Below are 24993 nucleotides of genomic sequence, written 5' to 3'. Positions count from 1 at the left end.
TAGCGGGGCGGTGAGAGGGGAATGTCTGCCAACAACGGCCCCAAGGAGGGAGGGCACGGATGAGAGGGAGACCCCCAGGGGGAAGAGGAGGGAGCGAGAGGGGACGGGAAAAGAGGGTCCTCAAGGAGGAAGGCAGGGAAGCTGGCGAGCAGAGTTAAAAGTGGAGAAGACAGGAGGAGAGAAGACCCTGCTCAAAGGAGCGTACAATCTAAGGGGTGGGGTAGACTGACAAAGAGACACAGGGGAGGGAGGGAAGGAGGAATGGATAGGGGAGGGGAATGAAGGGGAGAGAAGGCTAGGGAAAGGGGAATGAAGGGGAAGAGTCAGAAGAACAGGTAGGAAGTTAAGTGGGAGACTGGAAAGCTTTAAGAAAAAGGTGGGTTTTTAAACACCGTTTGAAGCTGGACAGATTGGGGGAAGTTATGATGATTATCTTGAGTCTGGCATTTGCTTTAAAGAACCAATAAAATAAAATGAAAGTATGTTTAAATAAAAGAACCAGTGACATTTACAAAAATATCTATCCATCTCCACATACAGATCTAATTGGGGGAGGGGGCGGTGGACGATACATTCCTCTACACTCAGCAGATTCCTGCTAGTAATGTCTTGGTTTTCACTTATTATGCACAGTAGGAGAAAGCATTTGATAAAGAAATTATTCCAATATCAGTGTGGCATATCTTAGTATTAAACCATATGAGGCCGCTACACACCAAAGATGTGTTGCTGAGTTTGACAATGCACACATACTACCTATGAGCACTGATCTATGGAAACCAATATACTACTTACCTCACGCTGCTCACTACATATTTTGCAGAGCCAGATGGAGTGAGGGCGACTGTTGGTTTCTACACCACACTTTGTGCAAACGTTCTGTAAAAATCAGGCATGATATTCTATATGAAGAAGTCACATCATAGACAACCTATCTAAGAATGCAGGCATAAACAATATATCAATTAATTTAATCAGATAAGATTCCTACTGCATTACAAATAGACTATATACATACATCACATAGATATTTCGACTCCTAGGGGTAGATTTACTAAAGCTTCTTACAAAAAAAAAAAAAAAGGGTGGAGGTGTTGACCATAACAACCAATCAAATTCTAGCAATCATTTATCTAGTAAATTACAGAAAATTATAGCTAGCAGCTGATTGGCTGCAATGGGTAACCCATCAATTGTTCCTTCGTAGAAACTTTAGTAAATCTACTCTCTAGCCCTTTAGTTCCAAAGCGCTATTGATGAGAACAATCAGATCTGCTAAAGAGAATGTTAGAAGCATTCAATTGCATACATTATTGAAGTCAAAGTGAACAGGATTCTCTTCAACATTGGATGCAATATATGTGATCTCAGCATTGCAAAAGCACACACATGGCTTTACATTTACAGCATTTATTATTTTTTGTTCAAATCTTAAGTCATCTTTAAGTAATCAAGCTATAAAAAAAGTAAAATTTCTAGAATTGGAAAAATGTCTTTTCGGAACACAATGACAGACACAGATGCAGAAGATGTGCACATGCTTATTATTTATAAATAAATTAAAAATAATTTGTTACAAAAAATGTTGTTTAGCAGATTAAACATTGCAATTTATCGTGCATACATTATCATGGATGTATGTTCTCGATTGTGTATAATTTTCAGCAGAAAGGTTTCATTTTATCCAAAGGTAAATGTAAGAAATTGCTAAAATGATATACAGAGTTTTTGATAAGCTACTGAACTAGTAAATCATATTTCAAGTAGACAGGATCATTTGTATCTAGTTATCCAATGAGAACATTGAGTTATACAGCTATGACAATTACCTTATTACTCTATATCTAATTGGGTTTATATCTCTCTGGCTTTGCTTTGAGAATACTTAATTAGTTTTTATGTTACTCTGTATACAGCAAGTAATAGAAAACGGCATCCTAGATATGCTTTTTGTTATGACTTGCAATTACCAGTCAGAAATGTTGTGATGTAGTGTTCTACTTTGTTATCTATCTTGTTTCATTATAATATATAGCATTGTGCAAATGAATAGAAGTGACGATAATAACCTTCTTGCAGTCTTCACAAACAACGCACTTTGATCCCGGCAAACCTAGCTGCTCCCCGCATAGTATGCAGCGATTAACCCCATCCCCAGTTACCGCTTTTCTCATGTCTTCTAACCGGTCCACCAAACGTCTGCACGAGACAAAAGATACAAGGTTAATAACTACACCACTGCATTGGAAGTCCCAGAACCTGCAAGTTCAAATAGTCAGAAAATAGCCTCAGTAAGTAACAGCTTCAGAAGCCAAATCTTTGATCCCAGCTAGTGCGGAGGAGCCTTTATGTGCAGAACCAGCTTTACAATTTGTAATATGCCTCAATCCAAATGGCAGTAACGATAGCGGTTGTTCAATAATAGATCTGTATAATAAAAGGACCATATCTGGCACTTTATAAATAAACAATTGATATAAACAATAAACAGCAAAAGTTAAAAAAAAGTTTATTCCAAGGTACATCTTATTTAAAAAAAAAAAAAAAGTACAATTTCAACTTTCAAATGTTGCTGGAGTTTTTCCTGTTACTATTTATTATATATTTAACAAGTCAGTTGTTATTCTTTTTATCATCACATGATATGCAATTGCCCGTCAAAACGTTGTAATATTTATATATATTAATATAGTGATTGCATATTTAGATAACTTTACAATGTAATTTTCTACTATGTTTTTAATAATGTTAATGAGTGCAATGACTCTTGCTATGGCAAAGAACATCCTTGTTTAAGTAATTGATCGCGCTGTATAATATATATTCTTTAGTACATAGAGTTGTCTATATATTAAAGTGCCCTGTGAAGATCTCTCTATACATCAAAGGTGTTAACGCCACATATTTATCAAATACTCATCCTGTTATCACCATCTCAGGATGCAGTTACAGAATAAACACATTAAAAATGCTATATTCTTAGAAAAACACTAGCATGGTGTTTATTAATTATTTTTTTTAACATAAATTATATATTATATATAATGTTGTTTATGGGTGTGTGTGTGTGTGTATGTGTGTTCGGAAATATATAAACTGTAAGCTAGACTGGAGCAGGGACTGATGAGAATTATTCAATATTTTCCTTAAAGACGGTGTAATATGTAGTTGCCATATTAAAAACTGTTAATTAATAAATAAGTAAATATTTACACATGGCCAGGTAGAACGATGAGTTAACTGTTACCACTCAGTTGTCTCAGCTACATATTATTCATAAATACAGGTGATAACTTATTTTTTTTATCAAGGTAATAAGCAGCAATAAAACGGTCACCAAGATGGGGGGGGAGGGTGTTAATAAACAGGATATATAGTGTGTACCCATTGTTTATTAAATGCCAAATACATATCCATTATTATATGACATATCATTGTATAGCCTGCTTATGACTTTTCTCAACATTCTACTTGCTGTAATGTTATATATGCAATAAAAAGGAAAGACATTATCTGAGGGGCAGTCCCTACTTTGCCCCCAAATCTCCTTTTCCTTCTTTATATAGCTGTTTTTTTTTTCTTTCATAAAAAAATACATTGTATTACAATAAAATATATTCATTACCATAAAAATATATTGTATTAGAATAAATCAGATTGAGACAGATCAAGGCAGGATAAAGCAAGTACCAGCGAAACGCGCGTTGGTGCACCTGCTGAGTGTTTATGTCTCAATATAGTTGAATTTAGGAGGTATACTACCGATGAGAGATAGACTAGATTGAGGTTTAGAATGCGGTGTAGCAAACGCAAAGATATAGCTCAATAGCGGATCTTTACTCCGTATTTGATACAAACGAGCACAACCACTGCAGTAAAATACTGCGAAGAGCTGTTGCTGCAATTATATGCCATACAAATGATCCCTCTAAACTAAGGGAGATCACAGGTTATAATCGTGCATTTCTAACATAGTTGGAATTTAATATAATGCTACAAGAAAACAAGCCAACCATCCTGTAGACTGAACCAACATTCAGCCCTTCAATTCACCATGAACTAGTGATATAACGGATGGTTACCTCTACCCCTACCCTACAGAATACCCCTACCCTACAGAATCTTGTTCAAGCTCCTCACTCTCACATACAAGGCCCTCGCCAACTCCACAGCACCCTACATCTCCTCCCTCCTCTCCATTCATGCTTCATCCCGCCCTCTCTCCGATCGGCCAATGACCGTCGCTTCTCTTCCCCCCCGATCACCACCTCCCACGCTCGTATCCAAGACTTCGCCCGCGCTGCCCCCCTCCACTGGAACAAGCTCCTTTCCGCCATCAGAACTTCCCCTAATCTGTCCAGTTTCAAACGGTGTTTAAAAACCCACCTTTTTCTTAAAGCTTTCCAGTTTCCCACTTAACTTCCTACCTTTTCTTCTGACTCTTCCCCTTCATTCCCCTTCCCCTATCCTTATCCTCCGTTCCTCCCCTATGTCTCTCTGTCAGTGTACCCCACCCCTTAGATTGTACGCTCTTTTGAGCAGGGCTTTCTCTCCTCCTGTCTTCACCACTTTTAACTCTGCTCGCCAGCTACCCTGCCTTCCTCCTCGAGGACCCTCTTCCCCCTGGGGGTCTCCCTCTCATCCGTGCCCTCCCTCCTAGGTACTGTTGTTGGCTGACCTTCCCCTCTCCCCTCCCCCACCCCTCTAGCTGTGCCTTGAGCTCACTGAGTTACTGTGATTATTGTTTACTGTTCTGTGCTGTCCCACCTCGTATTGTTATCTTGTTTTCCCTGTACGGCGCCGCGGACACCTAGTGGCGCCCTATAAATAAAAATTAAAAATAATAATAATTAATAATGGTTCAGTGATGTCACCGATTCCAAGACAAGGCTGCATGCTCCTGAAAATTGAAAACATTGGCATTACACTATAAACATACAACAATATTTTATTCTAGTGTAGTTCTTTCCTATAAAATCTTGGTATTTACACATATGAAACTATAAATCCTATCCACAGCCTTGATGTTGCGGCTGAATGCACAAGCCACCATCACTAAAAATAGAACAACCATGACTAGATAATTTAGTCACTCAAAAAAACATGCCTCGGGAGATGAAATTAGGAATCCCAGATTCATGAATGCTTCATACGCTCCACTTGTGTGGTGACCTATATCCAACAGAGCAGTGGAGTACAAGGATGGACTAAAGCACTGCCTGCTCTGTGTGTTTCTCTTCATTGTGGGCCAAGACAAGGTGGTCCCTGTGTGATGTAGGTTTAGTTATTGTACAAATTGAAACTTTGGGAAAGAAAGATAATAAGCACACAATAATCATCAACAGGACAGTCTGCAGCATCGCATAATTGATATATTTGATCATTAAATCATTTGGCTTGATTTGTGACATCTTTTAAACAGAACAATGTGCAACACTAAACAGAGAATAGATTCAAATAATTTATAGACTTTTATATTCTACATCTGGTTTGGATGATGTAGTAAAATCACACATACATGTCTTGGAAAGTCAGAGTAGATTATATTTTGAAATCGCATATCTGGGTGACATGGTAACTTTGGGTTGACCTGTGTTCTGATATCGGTTGTGTGTGGTGAGACAGCTATCAGTATCTCAAGGCAATCATATTGGCACATGTTTGTAGAGGTAATCATTTATATATTACTCTTTGACCTATTAGGAGCGCTTCTTCCTTTGTTATGTCCAGTGTCCTCCGTGCAATTATGTCTAGCAGATTAGAACACTTGTGTGTCAGTGTATGAGCAAATTCTCTACCTTTGTTCAGTGAATATCCATTACAGCAGTGAAGCAGATTTGACATTGTAAACTTACAAATTAGTTATCCTATGTTACTGCTGGGTCTTAAGTAATATGGCGATTGATGTTTTACACAGAACAGTTGGCTGTAAATTATTGGAAGAGAACATTCATATATACTGTAGGTCACACATAGCTCATTCTTCATAGGTCTTTGCATTGAACGTGCATAATATTTTAGCTTTGGTCTGTTTGGTTATTTATTGTCAGATGATGCTTTATTTTATAGTAACACATGTTCATATTCAATTCCATAATTTTGTGCCATTGTGGACTTCCATGATTAAATTATAGGTTTGATCAACTACATAGCCATGAACCCATCTGGTATAGTTGATCATATAGAAATGTTGGGCAGCACAGAGGCAACCTTGGTCAAGAGTTCGATTCTGACCAGGGTCCTATCTGTATGTAGTTTATATGTTCTCCCCGTGTTTGGATGGATTTCCTCCGGGTGCTCCCACGGTCCAAAAAAATATATTGATATGTTAATTGGCTGTGGAATAAAATGGACCAAAGTGTGGGTTAAGTGAATTTAGACTGTAAAATCCAATGGGTAGGGACTGATTGGGACTGCACTGCATATTGTGGAGATACTATATAAACAAACAATAATGGTAATATTGTTAAATAAGCCATACTCATGACCCCAGAACCAGGACAACTTTTTATTATGATTATACACTCTTAACAGAGTCTGCCAACTGTCCTGTTATAGGAGCATAAACATAGAATTGTGACAGTAAATGGGTACAGAAAGCAAATGGCAAATATTTATGATTCTATATTTTATCCCTAATCAGCCACATGTAATTAATGTCTTATTCCTTTATACAGTAACTCCTGCATCGGGAGAACAAATGGCCTTCACATTTACTGTACCTTCCTGCTCCTCCGTCGAGAAACAGAAAATGGGTCATGCACGCATAATAAAGGCTCTGGGTCAGAACCCAGAGTTGTTAGTGAAGGGAAGCCTATCGAACACGCTGTACCGAGATGATTTTTTAATAAATGGCTGTGTTGTATCGTTAAGTGATGATACTTAACGGGTGTGGGGGGGGAATGCCATTATTTAATAGGCCCCTATTTATCAATATTGGGTGATATTGATGATTGTCTAGCAATAGAAAATGTTTTAAAGATCAGTTTTAACAAGAAAATAATGCACTGCTCTGCTCCCCGGCTATATTGGCTGCCAGTAGTTAGAGGAGCTTTTCTACTCACCAGGCACATTCATAAACTGACTTATGGACTTACACATGCACACAGGTCCAGATTTGTTTTAAAAAGAATAAACAAAAAATAAAATTTATAATAAAATAAAATTTTTTTTTTTTTTTTCAAAATAATCTTTATTTTACTACTAAAACATTTTTCCCTTGCTGTACCCCAGGCAGAACAGTGGTAGAACTTGTAATTTTCTTAGCTCAGCACTATCCATGGTGGGTATGGGATGGATGCTGGTGCAATAGTAATATAGGTAAAAAAAATAATAATAATATAAAGCAAATGATAATGTTATACATCTAGAATGAATGACCTAATTTAAGTATCTAAGCAGGGAATGGAAGGCAATGAGCAGTTTGTTTGGCCATCCTGGGTCAAGTACATGTCTGAGCCAATCAGAGTAAAAAGGACTGAAAGGGCACACCCAAGATCACCTGCTGTATGCTGACTATTAATGTGCTTACTACGACTGTTTGACCAGTCACTGAGGTAGGTTCCTGTTGCCAGTGACTTATTAATAAGTCAAGGTCTGTGGGAAAATCTTTAATCACAGTGTATATGCTTTTTGCTAGGATTCTATGCCAGTTTAATTTAAGTAACCTGTATATAAAATATTTCAGTGATTGGCCTGTATTTGTCTGTGTGCCATAATGCAATTCCGTAATATTATACAGAGTGATTATCTAGTCTAGGCACTATCCAACAAGGCAAAATAGATATTGGGTTTTTTTTAAATCAAAAAGATTTTTATAAAATTTTCCACAGTGAAAAATATACATAGACAGTCGTGGATCAAATGGCAGGTAAACGCATCAGGTATCTTAAGCAAATACACATTAAACAAAAAAAAAGGGGGGGGGGGGGGGGACTTCATTATGTGAGTGGCATACTAATCAGACCTACATAACTATGCTGGGTTTTTAAGACAAAATAGTTTTAATAGTTAAGTAAATGTACCCATCATCAACCAAGCAGTGATCAAACAAAATTAGTGTGACACTAAAGAGCATGTGCATTGAAGTATTATACAGATGCATAAACAAATAGCACATGTGCCACTAAATATAACAGGTTAAAAATTAATGGGATTTAGTTTATTAGTTGTAAATGCACTCTTTAAACATGTAGTAAATACACAGTTTTATATATGCACCAGACCTTTATGCTACAGTGGACTGTCAAATACAAGCTTCAATTAATTTGTGTCCTTATTATCAATTTGTTTTAAAAATGTTGTTATTGTTTACATCAACAATGTATAGTACTGATATATTATTGTGTAAATATACCTAAGCTCATATTATCACACTGTTAGTTAACAGTAACTTTTGTAGTCATAGAATTGCAAATTTTAAGAAACTTTTATTTTATTTAAAGCAGTCACAGACCTCAAACAAACGACACCTACATGTGCAGCAGGACATGGTAACTACTGTATACACCATTAGCAGATTGCTGCTGTGGCATTGTCTTCATGTACTTGACATTGTGATATATGAATCATTGACAGTCCATCATTTAATACAAGGGTACGCTGAACTAAGCTCTGTACTTTAACCTTCAAAGCATTGTAAACTATACAAAAAATATTAATGTTTAAAGATTTATGCCATTTTGGCTGATAATTTCCTAAAGCTTGGCTTTGAAGAGACTTAAAAGAATGACAACACCATCCAAAGCCCTAGAAAACTACTATATAGGAAATATTTCTTAATTTCTAACATGCCCAGATATACTTTGGGGATTTACAACATAACAAAGTACTGTACTAATTAGTTTGTTACCATTTGACAAACTAAGGCAGTTGCCTAGAGCACCAACATTTCGGGAGTGCCTAACACACTGAATGAAATTATAAATTATCATTATTTTTCCCTGCAGCACTTAGCGCTGACCGCCCTGGAATTTGATTTGGACACACCGCTTCCTCATTGGCAGACAATGGGGATTAGGAAGTGTAAAAATCATTTAAATTGACCTGAACTCGTCCCGCATGCTTCTTGCCTTTCGTAGTCATGTTTGGCAGCTGCTACACCTAGGGGGAAAATCTAGTACCAGTGAAGGCGCCCGTTGGTGATGAGACTGTGGAATGTTAGGGTACTGAAATATTACTGATTTTTGTGACGGGACTTCACAGATACTTCCTCGCTCATAATGTGGAGTCAACTGATTTTTAATTGACTCCTGTATATGAAGCCGAACTGTGACGAACTTTCAACTAAAAAAAAAAGAAAAAGAAACAATAGCAGTGTAAAAAACCTCCCTTTCCTTGGCACAAACTCACTTTGCAATACCTAAGCTGCCCATCCTCCAGTGTGTATTCAGAAAGAGTTTACAGCACAGCTGGGAACTTTGTCAGTGATCAGTGTAGGAGGCTACTTCCTAAAAATGTGGAAAGATGATGTTCATCAAAATGAACTACAAATTCCACGAGGAAGGCCTTTACCGACAATTACATCAAAGTACAGAGAAGAGACTTCTGTAATGGTGGATTTCAGCGGGAATTAATATTGCGTGAGGATGATGTACACACTGATGAGAGAGAGGGTGAGGATTATGACAGTGTAGATTGCAGATGCTGGGATCTTGCTAAGAGAAGGGAGATAGCTGATGCTGCACTGCTTGTTGTTATTTTATGTAGAATGGCATGTTGGCAATTTTAGTTTTTCTCTACAGTAAAATTTACCTTTATTACAGGTGTTTTTTTTATTTACCAATATAAAAGCGTGTTTTTTGGATTTCAGTTTCCCTGACTTAAACCCACTATTCTCTTGACCATAGGCTTTAATAGATGATGTAGAAGGATTAGTATCATCATGACTGGTGTTAGCAGCTGGTTGGTAATCCTGCTCCTCTGTCGACTGATCATGATCAATATCGGTGAACACACACAATTTGTCCAAAAATGCAAAAAATATTAAACTTTTCACTCAAATAACAAATGAGTACACAAATGAATATAGAGTACATACTGTCAGGCAGTGTTTTTGGTGAGCAACAATGCTGTCAGATAGTATACACACACACAGTACAGTGTGCAAAGTGAATGAAATAGTTAAAAATAGCTTTTTTGTAAGCAAACGACTACTGAGTAATGACAACTGAGTAAAGAAATCACTGTCGGGCAGTGATTTAGGTGTTCTGTTGCAGGACTGATTGAGATTTGTGGCTGGAGGCTGGAGAGTGACAAAACGATGTTAGCCCTCCTGTGTCTGTGTGAGCAATGGCGCCGGATCTCCTGGGGATTGAAGGACTTATGAAATCCAAAACCCGCGGGATGCGATAACAACGTTTTTCCTCATTGTCGGATCTGAGGAAGCGGGAGAGTACCAAGCTGGCTCGGCTCGGTACTCGGATATACTAGGTTCGAGGAGGGGCTCGGTTTTTGAAAAACCGAGTCTGCGCATCTCTAGTTATAACAAGAAGAAATCTACCCTCTAGTATTATGAATCTTTTAAATTAGCTCACTTTAGTGAAAAGGGACCTTATGCTTACTTACTTGACCAACTCCATTTATAAGCAACAGCACAATGAAGTCATTTCAGAAGAATATGCAAGGATAAGCAACCTTTTTTTAATAAACAAAGTTTTATATGTAATGTAGGCTTTAGTTTGTTGAAATAAAATGCACCTTAATTTGGGATATATATATTTTCTACTTGGGCAAACATATTCTCACACTAGTCAATTTGCTCAGTTTACAGCACAACAAGAAAATGGAGTAAGTTTAAGTTAGACTAATGTCAAGTTTATGTCACATGCAATGCCGTCCACATCCAGATTGTGTAAATGGATTTAGTGTGGGACAGTCTGGCACATTTGCTACACTTTGGGAAGGTCTAGATTAGGTTATAAATTTAACTTCTCTCTATCTGTTGTCATCTTGTACAATATAATGCTTCTTATTAATATTATAGTGTAAATTCTGACAAAAATATATCAGATTATAGCTGGTATCCCTTAATCTTCAGTGAATTACTCAGGTATCCATTGATATTTTAAAATACTGTAAAATGCTGTTTATGACAATGAAGATAAATGGATTTATATGTATAAACATACTTTCAAGGTCACTATATTCACATTTTGTAGGACAGGCATAAAATACTCCTTACATCGCACACGTTCCCATCTTGATATGATTAATTCCATCTTCCTTTTCTCTGCTCATCTTATCTTTCCAGATCAGATTGATGAGATCGTCATGTGCAGAATTATGTGACCAAGACATTGTTAATATCTTTCTCAGCAGGCCCCAGTTTTCTAGAGCTATTATTCATATGGAAACATTGGGAAACATGGCTTTCATGGAGATACTTATTCTTTTCTTCTTTACTAATTCTCCACATCGAAGGCTCTGATAATAAATGTAAGTGAGTCCCAGTACACACTCTACCTCCCAAAGGTCCAATTATAGGAGGAATGGTCCCAATTTGTGGTCTTCAAAAGAGTTGTGGCCAGTAAATGTGGGTTGTGGGTTTGGCTTTGGTGGGTCAGAGATGGGGATTATTTAGTTTCATGGTTTACCTTTAAAATATTGGGAGGTATGCCAGTGTAGGACGCCCATGTGTCTCGGTTTTCCAGTCCCTTTTTTGTTCAATAATTTTCGACCACTAGGCCACATTTACAAAGTGCGAAACAGATAAAGCACAGTGTAATAAAGTCATCTTTGGTGGTCCTGGGCACCGCGATTTGTGTATGTGTTTAGATTTCCACCAAAGCACATGAGTTGGTGGAGCAAAATGGTGACATTTGCAAAGGAGCAGAAATTTGGTTGCTCTAACTCTAAATAGTGAAATATCTTATTCAATTTTAAGAAACTCATAAAAACCATGCAGAATGTAAGGAGGCTTTTATTAAGTATAGTAGACTCTGCATCGCATTACTGTCAGGTAAGCCATGTGCCGCACACCAGATTTTGTGTTTAATAATTTATATTGCTCAAAAGCACAGTGCCAAGAAAGGACCTAAAAGGATATTGCAATTTAGTGTTTTTTCCAAGTATGGACAGGGTAAAACGTTACAATGTACACCAAAAGCAGGGATAAATAGAGAATCATTTTGAATTAAAATATTATAACTTTATAAATGAAAAAAAAAATACCACAAGCCAAATATATATACATAGCATCCAGAGGACTACGAATATTTCACTGGGCACATTAAATACCAATTGGATTATGGTCTCTGTTAGTATTATTAGTTGCAACTCCGAACAGACTTTATGGCAACTTGCACATACAGTCAAGTCAAACAAACCTTCATCATCATCATCATCATCATTTATTTATATAGCGCCACTAATTACGCAGCGCTGTACAGAGAACTCATTCACATCAGTCCCTGCCCCATTGGAGCTTACAGTCTAAATTCCCTAGGATTGACACACACTCACACACAGACAGACAGACAAAGAGGGAGACAGACAGACAAAGGGAGAGACTAGGGTCAATTTTGATAGCAGCCAATTAACCTACTAGTATGTTTTTAAACTTATTATAGTAAAGCCACCTACAACATGGTTAATGGTGAAAGCTAATCACCAATATAATCCAATGAAGATAAGCAGAATCAAACCGTGGCATTGTAGTTCTTTGTAGTTAATGTAAATACATTCTAAACTAGCCTTTAAACTAGCATTGTATTCAATAACATTGATTTTTAATTGCAAAGAAGTAGTTAACTTATTTATACAATGTAATGCCTGCATTACTATAGCAAACATCACTCTACCTCAAGTTCCTCTATTAAATCTTTCATATAGTCACTTGCTTTCCGCCCTGAACATAAAGTGGACAGATGGCATTCATTACATTTCAAGTGTAACGCTAAAGTGTTTTGAATTGAAACAAACATACCTGGAACTCTATGTAGCAGGTGCCCAATCATTACTATACATTCACAATGAGCAGGGCAGTCCCTTCCATAAGGCAATGTGAGAATCTCATCTGAGGTGACACATTTCTAAGAGGGGGAGGGAGGACAGGGGAGCAATGAGGTTCACCCACTCTCTGCCCCATTTTGCTCCTGCTGTCCCTCCAGTGACCACATTCCCAGATTGCAGGAGTGAGCACAGTATGACAACAGTCACCTGCGCGGTTTCCTGCAGTCACCGCATTAGCAGCGCACTGACTGGTGGAGGTGGAACTCTCCCCCAAGGTTCACAGCGCCTGCGTCCATGAACATGCGTCATCAGCAACAGCTACAGCTACCCTCCATTACCGTCTGGTTCATGCCATTGTATGTCATTTGTAGAATGAGCACTTCAATGTGCAGCACTACGTAATAAGGCACTTTATAAATAAAATATATTAATAATATATTCTTAACATTTGAGTCGTTTCACTATCTGGACAACATCAGCTAAATTAAACAATCCTGCCAAAGCCATTTAGATCTCTTGCTAATAAAGTATGCATCGTTTGTTACTCTATTTAATGTATAGTGCTTAATAATAATATATACGGATTTGGAGCTGGACACTAACAATTGCTCTTTGACTGTTCACAAACTGCAAAAATGTCAGCACCATGCATTAGTCTATTACAAAAATGCAGTTTCATTATGACTATGATCACTTATACTGTTTCACTGTAAGTATATAAAGTGCTTACTATTTAAGCCTCTTTAAAAGGCATTTGGTCTCACTTGGATACTGAACATATCAAGAACTACAAATATATTTAGAGTAGCTTGTTAGAGCTGAAATAAAGTTTGGCAATGAAAGATCTCCAAATGCCCTATGTTGGCTGATTAGGTTGCTTTAAATTGTCTGATCACTATGAATAGCCTTGTAGGACAAGGAAACAATTCCAATGTGCACTTCTATGACCAGTGTGAGGGTATAAAAACAGATTGTAATAATTCAGTGGTCCAATATAAAGTTGACGGGTATATAGAAGAGACAAACAGAAATAGATTGTATTAGTGCAGAGGCATGTAAGTGTCTCTCGGAGACCAATTTACAGCTGATTTTCTCCTGTTTCTCTTCCCACGGGTTGCATACTTTTCACTCTTCAGCACACTTGGGAAACCTTAATACAGTATGCTCTAAAAATGACACATTTTAGGAAGTTAGGTCAGTAGTCTTATTACCATATTATGTGAGAGATCATATCTGTGAAACTTTTCTTGTTCATAATGTATGAGTTTAACACTAACTCTCTACAGAAGAAAACATGTTACAAAAAGTTTAAAGTTCAAAATCCTTGCACACTTCTTTTGCCAGTTTTAGCTCCTACTATAAATATTTGCTTGTCAGAAATGACCGATGCTCCGACCACTGCAATTATTTTAGTTCAGTAAAATTTTATTTCTGTTTGATTATACAGCCGTTTAAAATTTGGGAGCTATTGTTGATGCTGTGCCCCAGTCATCAATAATTCAATAATATATAAAAATACATTATTAGGCTCAGTTACCTAATAGTATGGGAAACATTTGAACGTTATATTGATAAAACAAATAACCAAATATACCTATATTATTTACTGTATCTTTCAAATTCATAATGTACATGATGGACAAAGTATAATTTTTTCAGTTGCTTTCTAACTGGAAATACTGATAGGCTCTGCATGCCCTAGTCATGGCCTGGCCAACCTGTGGCTCCCCAGGGGAAGTGAAAATAGTCTCAGCATACCATGCCAGCTATTGGTTGGCAAAGCATGCTAGGGCTTGTAGATTCACAACATCTGGAGAGCCACTGGTTGGTTAGGTATGGTATTTGTTACAGAAATGCTGAAATTCGTAGGTTTTTTTATGTTGATGTTTCCTGCTGGAATTTCCTTCTTAAAACCAATTCCTTCTTAAACTGGAGGCTCCAGTAGGGAAATAGGTGTAAAGAAACAGAAAAGTCACCTTCATGTATTTCATTCCTTCATGAACACCAAGTATTACACCTTGTCTATGGGTACCCTAGTAAAGCTCTCAATATGTTTTGGCCTGAAAATGCTTTCTTTGAAAAAATAATTAGATGCAGGTATATTTTAGATATAGAAATTATTTTCTTTTTTTCTTTTTTTTGTCTTTACTTTACAAATAAAGAGTTTAAAAAATAATTGCCATTTACAGTAGAGATAAAGTTTTAAGAGTGACACAAAAGGAACAAAAAACAAACAAACGAGATTTTCAATTGTTCACATTTTTATTTTATTTTTTTTAAAACAGTTGAGCCCTATTGCAAGCACTGCCAGTTGCTTTTACAGATGAACCTGAATCTACTAGTGCTGACAGACAGGGTAGGTCCCTTCACACAGGGAATTCCCTGATCACTATTAATTTCCATTTTACCAATTCAGAAGTTGGAATTATGGACACGTGGCAGGTGGCAGAAAGTTAAAATAGAAAGATGGACCCTGACACTCACTGTGTAATGGGGAGAGGACGGAAAGAGTGTATGGTACAGAGGATGGAAAGAGTATGGAACAGTTTCTCAATTTATTTTTTTTAACATACAGTGATCTAGAGAAATGAATATTTTAAAAACACAAGATGTGTTATTATTCAAGGTGTTATTCCAATCCGACAAGTACCTTAAGAGCTCCAATGGTCCAGTGCTACAGTATTCTTTTCAACTATCTCTAGTCTGAGTCACACATGAATCAAACAGGCAGCAAGATTGTCAATACCCTTACTCCATGATCCTGTTTGCCTCAGTAGGAGAGGGGAGTGCACAGAGACTTTTCAGAAGATTTGCCATTTTGGGAGGTAAAAAACACCATCTTTAACCCCATTTGTGAAGGGGGGCGGTGTGTGTGTGCACCCGTGTATGTGCACCCGTGTATGTACATCAACAAAGTGCGCATGCACGGCTCGCTCAGTACATACAGTGCACACGCCAGTCTCTGAGCATGCATGGCCACACTGTGATGGTGCATGCACAGTCACTTAAAGAAAGAAACCCCACTGTGCGTGACAACTCATGTACACAGTGGGGAGAGACACAAGGGGTGATTACATCACCACCCCTGGCCCATGCACACAGCGTCCACATGTGTGTGGTGACCTGGCCGGAGGGGAGGCTGGGAGTTTCCGGGTCTGGATTATAAGAGCCAGACTCGGGACTCTCCCTCTTTCTCGCTCTCCTGCCTGCCTTTCCCTGGACAACAAGCATACACAACACTACATAAAAGGATTGGAATACACTACACTATAGAGAACACTACACTACAAAAAGGATTGAAAAAGACATTCCACTACACTGCAGAAAAGAACTCTATACTACAGAAATGTTCCCTACATTACAGACAAACAACTGGATCCAAGATACAAGGATTTGATAAGTATTATATCTGTTTATATAAAATCATAGTTGCCTACTCTCACAGAATGTCCAAGAGACGTCCGAATTTCTGGGAGTTCTACAGGACACCCGGGAGAGCAGGCAATTCTCCCTGATCCTGGTCGGTTGTGCAAACTAAACGGAAGGGTGGGGCATAGTGACATCATGGACCAACCAGTGTGGCCCCGCCCTCTGTTTTTATTGGTTCAGAGTAGGGATATCCGCTTTGGGGGGCGGGGCAAATGACACAATTCTTATCTCTTAATATGTTGTGCAAAAATTACTCAAATCAAAACTGTCAATTTAATTAATAACTTGCTTAATTCAAACAGTATTTTGTGTTTTATTATGGTGTTACACCTCTCTAGTACATTTATACATGTCTCAGAATAAGATGACAAATTTACCATTGTATTATATAACGCCATGGGTAAAATGGCAGAGGAACCATCAAAGCCCTTAGTATCTAACAGCACAGGGAAGGCTGAAATAGCAGATATTACATTCTAAAGAGGAGGCGCAGCATAACAATATCTAAAAAGCAAAGAATATATATATATATATATATATATATATATATATATATATATATGTAAATATATGTGTAAAATACACACCATGAAACACTGAGGAGGTTGTTTTAATTATTTACGAACAATTGGCATCTTTAGAAAACCTACTTGAGAGCACAGACCTTTTCTACTGTGCATCAGTATTGGGTAGTGCATAACTTGACTGCTCTGTCCTACATCAACGGCCTTTTAGCAATTGCATATTGAATGTAGGAAGTGTATTTTGCTGTTTGATTTAGTGGAAGGGGGAATACCCAAAAGACACAAAACTTTTATCTCAGCTATTGAGAAAAGTCTGAATAAAACCAGACATACAATGTGCTTATTTAGACATATGTCAATTTTTTTGTATAAGATACGCAATTCCGTACTGTGTATGGACACAAAAACCGTCCGTATACAGTTCTGCATATCGTCGCAGAGAGGCTGAAAGGGAGCGGTCAAGCATAGGCAGACTATAGGAAGGGCGGGTTCACATAATTGTGACACAATTACATGTAGACACAATCCGTAGATATGCCTTTTAGGAGGTGCATTATCTTCTGACTGAGTGCATATTGACTCATCCAGGTTACATCATTAGCATTGCTGCATTATTATATCAGTCAAGGCCATCTATTTTCATTATTTAATTGACATTTGCATTTGAACTACTGCAGAAAAGAAAAATTTCATTTGATTTTTATAGAGGTCATGTGGAGGTTTGGTATTTAATTGCATTTCATACTGAAAATATAGCTTTTGTGTTTAGCAACAACACAGTCAAGACATATCTCTAGGCTAAAAAGGGACATAAGGTACGCCTACGTTTTTAATCAAGATGCATCTGACTTAACATATGAACATAAGTACGCTTTATTTTATGGATGTTTTTTTTCCTACGTACTTTCGGAGTGCAAATGTGTCCAATACTAAATAAGCACAATAGCGTCCAGTTAAGGAAATCATCATTTGTCAGACTCAAACATCATCATGATGGGCGAGTTATGAGGGATGAGTGTTGACTAGAGATGCTCGAAAATTTAAAATCTGTTCACACTTTAGCCTGATTTCATTGGTTCGATGGCCAAAAACATGTTCACAGCATAATGGCCATTTGACACCGATTTAAATCTGTAATTCGAAATCTGCTGCTCCTGTTTGCAGGACGCCATTCTCGGTTCGCCATTCATGTTTAAATTAGTGTTTTTAAATATATTTATTATTTATTGATAAACACTATGTAAATAACATTTTTAAATAATAAAATATTTAGATTTTTTTTCTTACTCTAACTGCGGATACTACAGGGTTTAAAGTTAGCAGTTCACCATTAAAACTATCAATATTTATCAATTTAAGACAAAAAGTTCCAGCTGTCTAACGTACAGTATATGAACACCACCTCGAACATGGTCTAAGTTGTTAGGATTTTTCAAATTTAGCACAATTTTTGTAATAGATCAAAGAAATTCTGGAAAATGTTTATATTAATTTGAAAAAATAAAACAAAAAAATGCATCCCGTTCAAGAGCATCTCTAGTGTTGAGTAGGGGGCTGGCGTTGTCTCATTATGATGAGGCAAGTGGCTCAGTTGGGGCTACAGCCCCATTCATGACCTCCTCTGTGCCAGACTGTAAGCAAGGGAAAGTGACTGCATGGACCAATAGTTTCCTTCTACCTTCCTACTGGTCCATATAATCACACAGCACCTTGGCTGTGCAGCACCAGGTTTTTCCAAAGCTGGACACACACCCTGGGTAGGGGGGCACATGGTCAAACTTTACTAGGCGTGTACGCAGAACCAGCATTGGCAGACCTGCATGCTCAGCCTATGGTTCCAATTTGCAGCTAGACCAGGGCCCAAGATTCCTCTTGGTGGCCTTGAATATGGCAATTTGCTGTAGGAACCAAGAGAACATTATAAACATACTCAACTAAATATTTAATAACTAACTAAATTTTTAACTAAGTATAAACACTTCATATCATGCACATCATTCAGTTTAGCAATACTCGCTCTACTGATATACATTAGTGTTTAATAGTGGCTTTACTTGGTCTTTCAATAAATTTATTCTCCAGCCAATGATATAACAGATTATGGTCTTCGAGGAAGTCAGAATGATGAATGACGCATGAGGCTGTAGTTTATCACATTCTACATCACACATCAGTTTTATATTTAAATGAAAGAGAAGTGTATGTCTTAATAGATGGCTTCTCTGAAGCAAGAGAACAGCTAACTGCACCATTTGCATCTCTCTTTCTGACAGTTTGACAGACTTGCTAGGCAGAAATGCACATTATATAGAGAGAATTAGCTACTTAGAAACAGACCGTTGGGAGCCACCATAAAATAATTTTAAAAAACCCCATATAGAACCTGAGATAAAGCGAGCTGATCTATGTGCAGTAAGTAAGCCTTTTTATTTTGGTATTAGTTATTCTTATACATTATTTATTATTTGATTTGCTGACCAGCTGCTGTAAATAATGGACACCAATTCTAAACTTGTACTTTATGACCTATGTCTAATCTATTGAGTTAAAAAAAAAAAAAAAAAAATGAAGAGTGTAGATTATATTCTGTATAAGTATTTTAAGCAGTATAGACCACATACAGTGTATTTTACTGACATTTATTATATCAAGCATTGAAATTAAGGCATATATCCAAGGGGCAAAAAAAGCAAGTGGTGTAAATTCATGATAAATTCCACTTTGTTCACTTGTTATTTTCTTCTTGGAAGCTCAAACTCTGAGAAATTGGAGTGAGAGTTCGTTATTTACTACGATGCTCAAAAGTGCAAATGTACACTAAAATCACAGCAGCCAATCAGATATTTGGTTCCATTGTCTAACTTGCTCCAAGTTGATAAAAGATAATTGCTGATTAGTCATTGTAGGTTACAGCACGTTTGCACATTTTGAGCATTGTTATCCAATCAATGTTCACACAAATGTAGACAGTAAGAATATTCCATAAATGTATACAAATTTAATGCATCAATATAACATTCCCATCTAACATTTATTTGTAAATATTTTTTATGGAAAACACAACTTTATTTTGTCATGCGCTGTCCCTCCGTATGTCCTCCGGGACGGTCGCCTGCCTCTGCCCCCGCTGCGTCTGCTTGCTATGCAACCAGACGCCAAACTTCTGGCACCCTATATTAGTTCCGACCTCTAATCCAGCGTCTCCTGTGACTATCCTTTCGGTTCCTGTTACTGACTTCGTGCTTTCTCCTGACTACTCCTTTGCTTGACCCTTTGCTGCCTATTTCTCGTGGATTCTGACCTTGACTTGTTTCCTGATGCTTCTTCTGGATCACGATTTGGTACCGCCTAGTCTGCCTGGTTCTGACCCGGATCGCCTGACCATTCTAACTCTGCTTTGCTGGCAGCTGTACTGGAGAACCGCAACCTGCGTATTCCTAGCAACCAAATCCATACCTCCTTGCGGGGTTCCCTGGTGAAGACCAGGGGCGCGTTGCACTCCACCCCTCCAGTTTCAGCAGCATAAAATTTAATCTGCAGACAGCACCACTCTTAGGCGTGACATGTTTAATTTAGATGATGTTGAATGTATTTAATTATTTCAATTAGTAAACATGTGTACAAAGATTATGCTTCCTAGGCGCAATTATAAACAGATATGCCTGAATATATGAGCAGCAACCATACATAATAAAACATAATTCCATTAAAAAAATAATCATCAAGTGCAGTTTTAAAATAGCAGTTCTGGGCAGAACATTAAATGCAAAACATTTTATGCAGAACATTAAATGCAGAGACATTTGTACATCATTAGAATGTTATGTAGCAGATGCAAACACTATAGTACCGGAACGTTATCCCTGAGGAACGTCATATTTCCACAGGTGAAACGCGTTGGTTAGAATCGCTAATTAACACTACAATTTATCCTTCAATATATCTACCTATACAAAGATTTGACTGATAACACAACTAAGCTAATTGGGCTACAAAAGACCGCCATCACCCAGCTGACAAGGATGCAGGTTCCCCACTGCACATGTGCAGGATTTCCCAAGCACCCAATCACTCCACCGCCCAAGGGACCCTGACACAAACCGCCCTCCCGACTCATAGGGGAGGCAGAAGGATCCACAAGGGAAGGACGAAGCATTTTGGGGGAATGGATCCTTGAAACGTGAGTCCAGAACTATTTCACTTTGGTGTCCTATAAAGACTGCCACAACAAATATATGATCATTGGTAAGGAATAATATTGTTAAAGGAGTATAGTATGATTTCACAGATCTAGTGGAATAACTAAAAACTTTGCTGCACTTGGTATTATTGCCTCTACCGCAATACCACTAAAAAGGAACGCTGGTCCTATGGACAGGCGGCACTCATTAACTTTTTGATCATACTTTTGTGACTATTCTTTAATATTTTCCATTTATCTAGATAAGCAACAACTCTTGGCATCTATTTTTTTATTATAGTGTTTGCTTCTTCTACATAACATTATAATGATGTATAACGTCTCTGCATTTAATGTTCTGCATCTAATGTTTTGCATTTAATGTTCTGGCCAGAACTGGTATTTTTAAACTTTGCACTTGATGATCATTATTAAATGGAATTATATTTTATTATGTACAGTTGATACTCATATATTCAGGCATATCTGTTTATAATTGCAATAGGAACCATAATTTTATTTTTATCTTTGTACACCTTTGGATGGTAGGGTCCTCCCTCTGCAATCCTTTGGTAGTGGCAGCATCACAGTATCTGGGAAGCGCAACTGACCCTCACGCCCTCAAATATAGTAAACATGTGTATTTTAATAAAATATTATCCTAACACAAGAAAATTACTATTCTCTCAGGAATGGCAAGGAACGAGTTAACAACCTGCCCAGAACTAATTTTGGAATGAATTGTTTATCTCGCATTGTCTTAAAATAATTGCATCTCTCCATATGATTGGAAACACACAGTAGCCATATAATTCCAATTTACTTTACTTGTCAATCAAGACCACATATTTCAGTCCTAAATTGGAAGGTTAAAATCTACATTTGCTGTCTTTGTCTGTGGAGATCTTCTACTGTGCATGTACAGATCTGTGAGTCATGACAGGTTTCATAGCCCAAAGACACATTTCTTATTCAGTATTTGTTTCTCAACCAGTAAAACCAAATTGCAATCTCCAATAATGGCCTGATTGTCAAAGAACAGTGCAGTTCAACTGACCATACCAATATACTTATGTAACATGAGCATACCAGACCACTTCTGGATTTGCACATACTGTATACAATGACCGATGCTGGCATTGGCTGGATGTGCACATAAGTCTACCCACTCACATATTGAGTAGATGTGCAAAAATGAGTGTACCTGGCACTAATGGCATGTGAAAATGTGCCCTCATTGGCCTCACTAATTAGAGCAATACCCAATAATAACCTAAGTAAAATGAAATGTCCTATTATCGGACCTGTTATTAAATGTGGTGGAAGATGACAGCGATAAGCCTGTGTAGTAATCTTCTACCCACACTAGATCCTGCCAGAACTCTTTTTCGGTCACCTGACTGACATAAAATAGCAGGAACGACCCCAGTGTGACCAGCTTATACCTTAAAACATAGAGAATGTCTGTGCAAACAATAGTGGCACTAACTTCATATATATTGTACTGCCAAACACAGCAAAATGGATTGTGAAATAATTGCTTGTGTGCAAGTATTGTCTGCCTAAAACACATTTTGCTAGTCTGCTAAAAAGGATTGTCTCTCTGCTTCAAAATTGGTTCTTGGAATGGCTACATTCTAACATCTGGTGTCTCAGGAAACTGTATGATAATACAATTTTAACTACTTGAATTTAGGGTAGGATTATTCATTTGCCCATTCATTAAGATGCAGGCATTTTTATATTGCATGCAACATGTGTGTTTATGGATTGAAGACAAAATACTTTTGTTCTATTGTAATTTTTACAGATCCTGTTGTGCAACAATTCCTTAAGTGCCAGACTTTTTTTTTGTAAACTTTATGTTATAGTTTAGGGCAAAGTGTCAATTTTAGAGTAGAGATGACTGACAGGGTTCAGCAGGTTAGGATCATAGATCTACCTAAATTAGCACTACTTTCAGCAAGGAGCAGAGTCTAACGGGCAGAAGGTATTCACCAGGGACCGCCGCAACTTTAGTTACATTTTTTTTTTATGCAAGGGAATTAAGGTCTGCTTTTAACTACTTAAAGGGCTAATGAGGTAATATCTTCCACAGTAACCTCACTGAAGACCAAGGTTAGCTCTACAAAACAAATTAAGAATCCACATTGAGAATTACATTCAGTACACAGTATATGTCTGAACATGGAAATCTGATGAAGGAATGTGAAGTAAATACCAAATTTTATTATTTTCTCAACAAGCATATATGTGCAAAGTTACCCAAATAGTAGAATGCGCCAAATATTTAATTTGATCTGCAATACAACAGTCCTCTATTGACCTCATATCATCACACCACGGTCAAGTATGCAAATCAGGTTTTGTTGGGTAAGGAATTAAGTCAGTGATTCCAAGATTATCATTAGAATTTGGCTTAATTCTGTCTGGATATCCTAATTTTCGTAGCTCTGAATGGTTGCGACCAGAGCCCAAAAGGACCTAAGATGAATAAAGGCTAGATCCAGGGATTCATTATATAAAATAAATGTGTTAATGTTATTTACATATATATTTATTGCACACTCACATTACAACAGAATGCAGCACAACTTAAATGGAAAAATATTTCTCAATTTAATATTCATTTCCATTCAACTGTTTACTCACATTATATAAATCACAGAAATGTAGCTTTAGTGGTGGGTGCTACTAAATCGGCAATCAAAATCACATTCAATGCACAGAACCAGTACATCTCACCCAATTCGTTCTTGCTCCATCTCTTCCATCTTGCTAGCCCTTGCGATCACTCTGTTGATAATTTCCTTTTCTTCATCGGTTAGATCTTCATGTTTTCTCTGCCGGTCTCCTTGATTTGCTGGGTGTACAGACCATCCGGCATCGAGCCTAGAAATACCAGAAGAGTATTTACAATTCAACAAATCGCATTACATAGAGGAGTCAGTTTATGCATCATTTACTTGATGTAAAAAAACATTTAAATCAATTTGAACTATATGCTTGCTGGACAGATTATATTAAAGGCATTCATTTGCTCATCTGACTAATGGAGCAAGTTCACTTGTGTTATTGAAAGAAAAAAAAACACTGATCATTGGGCCTGTTACTTGCCAGTGATCTTTCCAACAAATGGTCTAGTTTGTATATTTTTGCCTCTTCTGTTACTCATTAGTTATAGAATTTATTACTACTACAAGTTGATGGTAATAGCACTATTTCTAAGAAAATATAACAAATGAATGTTTTATTGGGAGAATGATACAATTGATAGTGGGGCAAATAACATTCGCATAGAAAGAAGCACAAAATATGAGATCATCTAGGAGGGGAAATAGGGTACAAAAAAACCCAAAAAAACAAAAACAAACCAACAGCTGCCGAATCTCAAGGAATTCTAGAATACTGAAGAGAGAAGAAGCAGTCAAGCAGATGTGATTGCAATTCGTGTAATGTAAGCTCTTTACAGGAGAGATGTGCTGTTTTCACTATGTTATTAAATAACCCCAAAGGTCTGCACATACAGAGACATAGGACTGGTGTCTCTGAGGGCCCTGCCGGAATCCCAGTGGTACAAGGGCTCAGGGTTGTTTGTTATTTCCCTTTCTTTGAAACACCAGCGCAGTCTTCTCAACAGCTACAGGAAGCTTTCTGAATCAAGGGCACCAAGTCGGGATCCAGAACTAAAAAGTATTCAAATCTACCAAACAGGTCATGCTGATGCTTCTGAATATCCACAGGGCCCTAGCACAGAGGTTGCCTATGCCATTGTATAGCCACAAGGAAACAGTAATACACAAGGAAGTTTGTCTAGGTTGAGCAGTAATGGAATGTGAGGTTTACATTAAACAATATATTTTGACTTCATTCTGAGTATCTAAACATTTTTATCAAATGAGATGGGCC

General features: G+C 37.4%; 1 protein-coding gene across 3 annotated transcripts in view; it reads right to left on the bottom strand.

Moving 5' to 3' along the window:
• Positions 1-24993, bottom strand: part of RPH3A (rabphilin 3A) — a 206217-nt gene that overhangs the window by 61063 nt on the left and 120161 nt on the right. For all 3 annotated transcript variants that reach the window (XM_075178499.1, XM_075178500.1, XM_075178501.1), the window contains 3 exons: positions 23830-23976; positions 2070-2199; positions 796-879 (listed from right to left, as the gene is read on the bottom strand). In XM_075178499.1, coding sequence (XP_075034600.1) covers positions 796-879; positions 2070-2199; positions 23830-23976 — 361 coding nt within the window. The remainder of the gene's footprint in view (positions 1-795; positions 880-2069; positions 2200-23829; positions 23977-24993) is intronic.

This window comes from Mixophyes fleayi, chromosome 1 (assembly GCF_038048845.1).
Source record: "Mixophyes fleayi isolate aMixFle1 chromosome 1, aMixFle1.hap1, whole genome shotgun sequence".
Classification (NCBI taxonomy): domain Eukaryota; kingdom Metazoa; phylum Chordata; class Amphibia; order Anura; family Limnodynastidae; genus Mixophyes; species Mixophyes fleayi.
The sequence above is the reverse complement of the archived record's forward strand: the minus strand, read 5'-3'. Positions and strand labels throughout refer to the sequence as shown.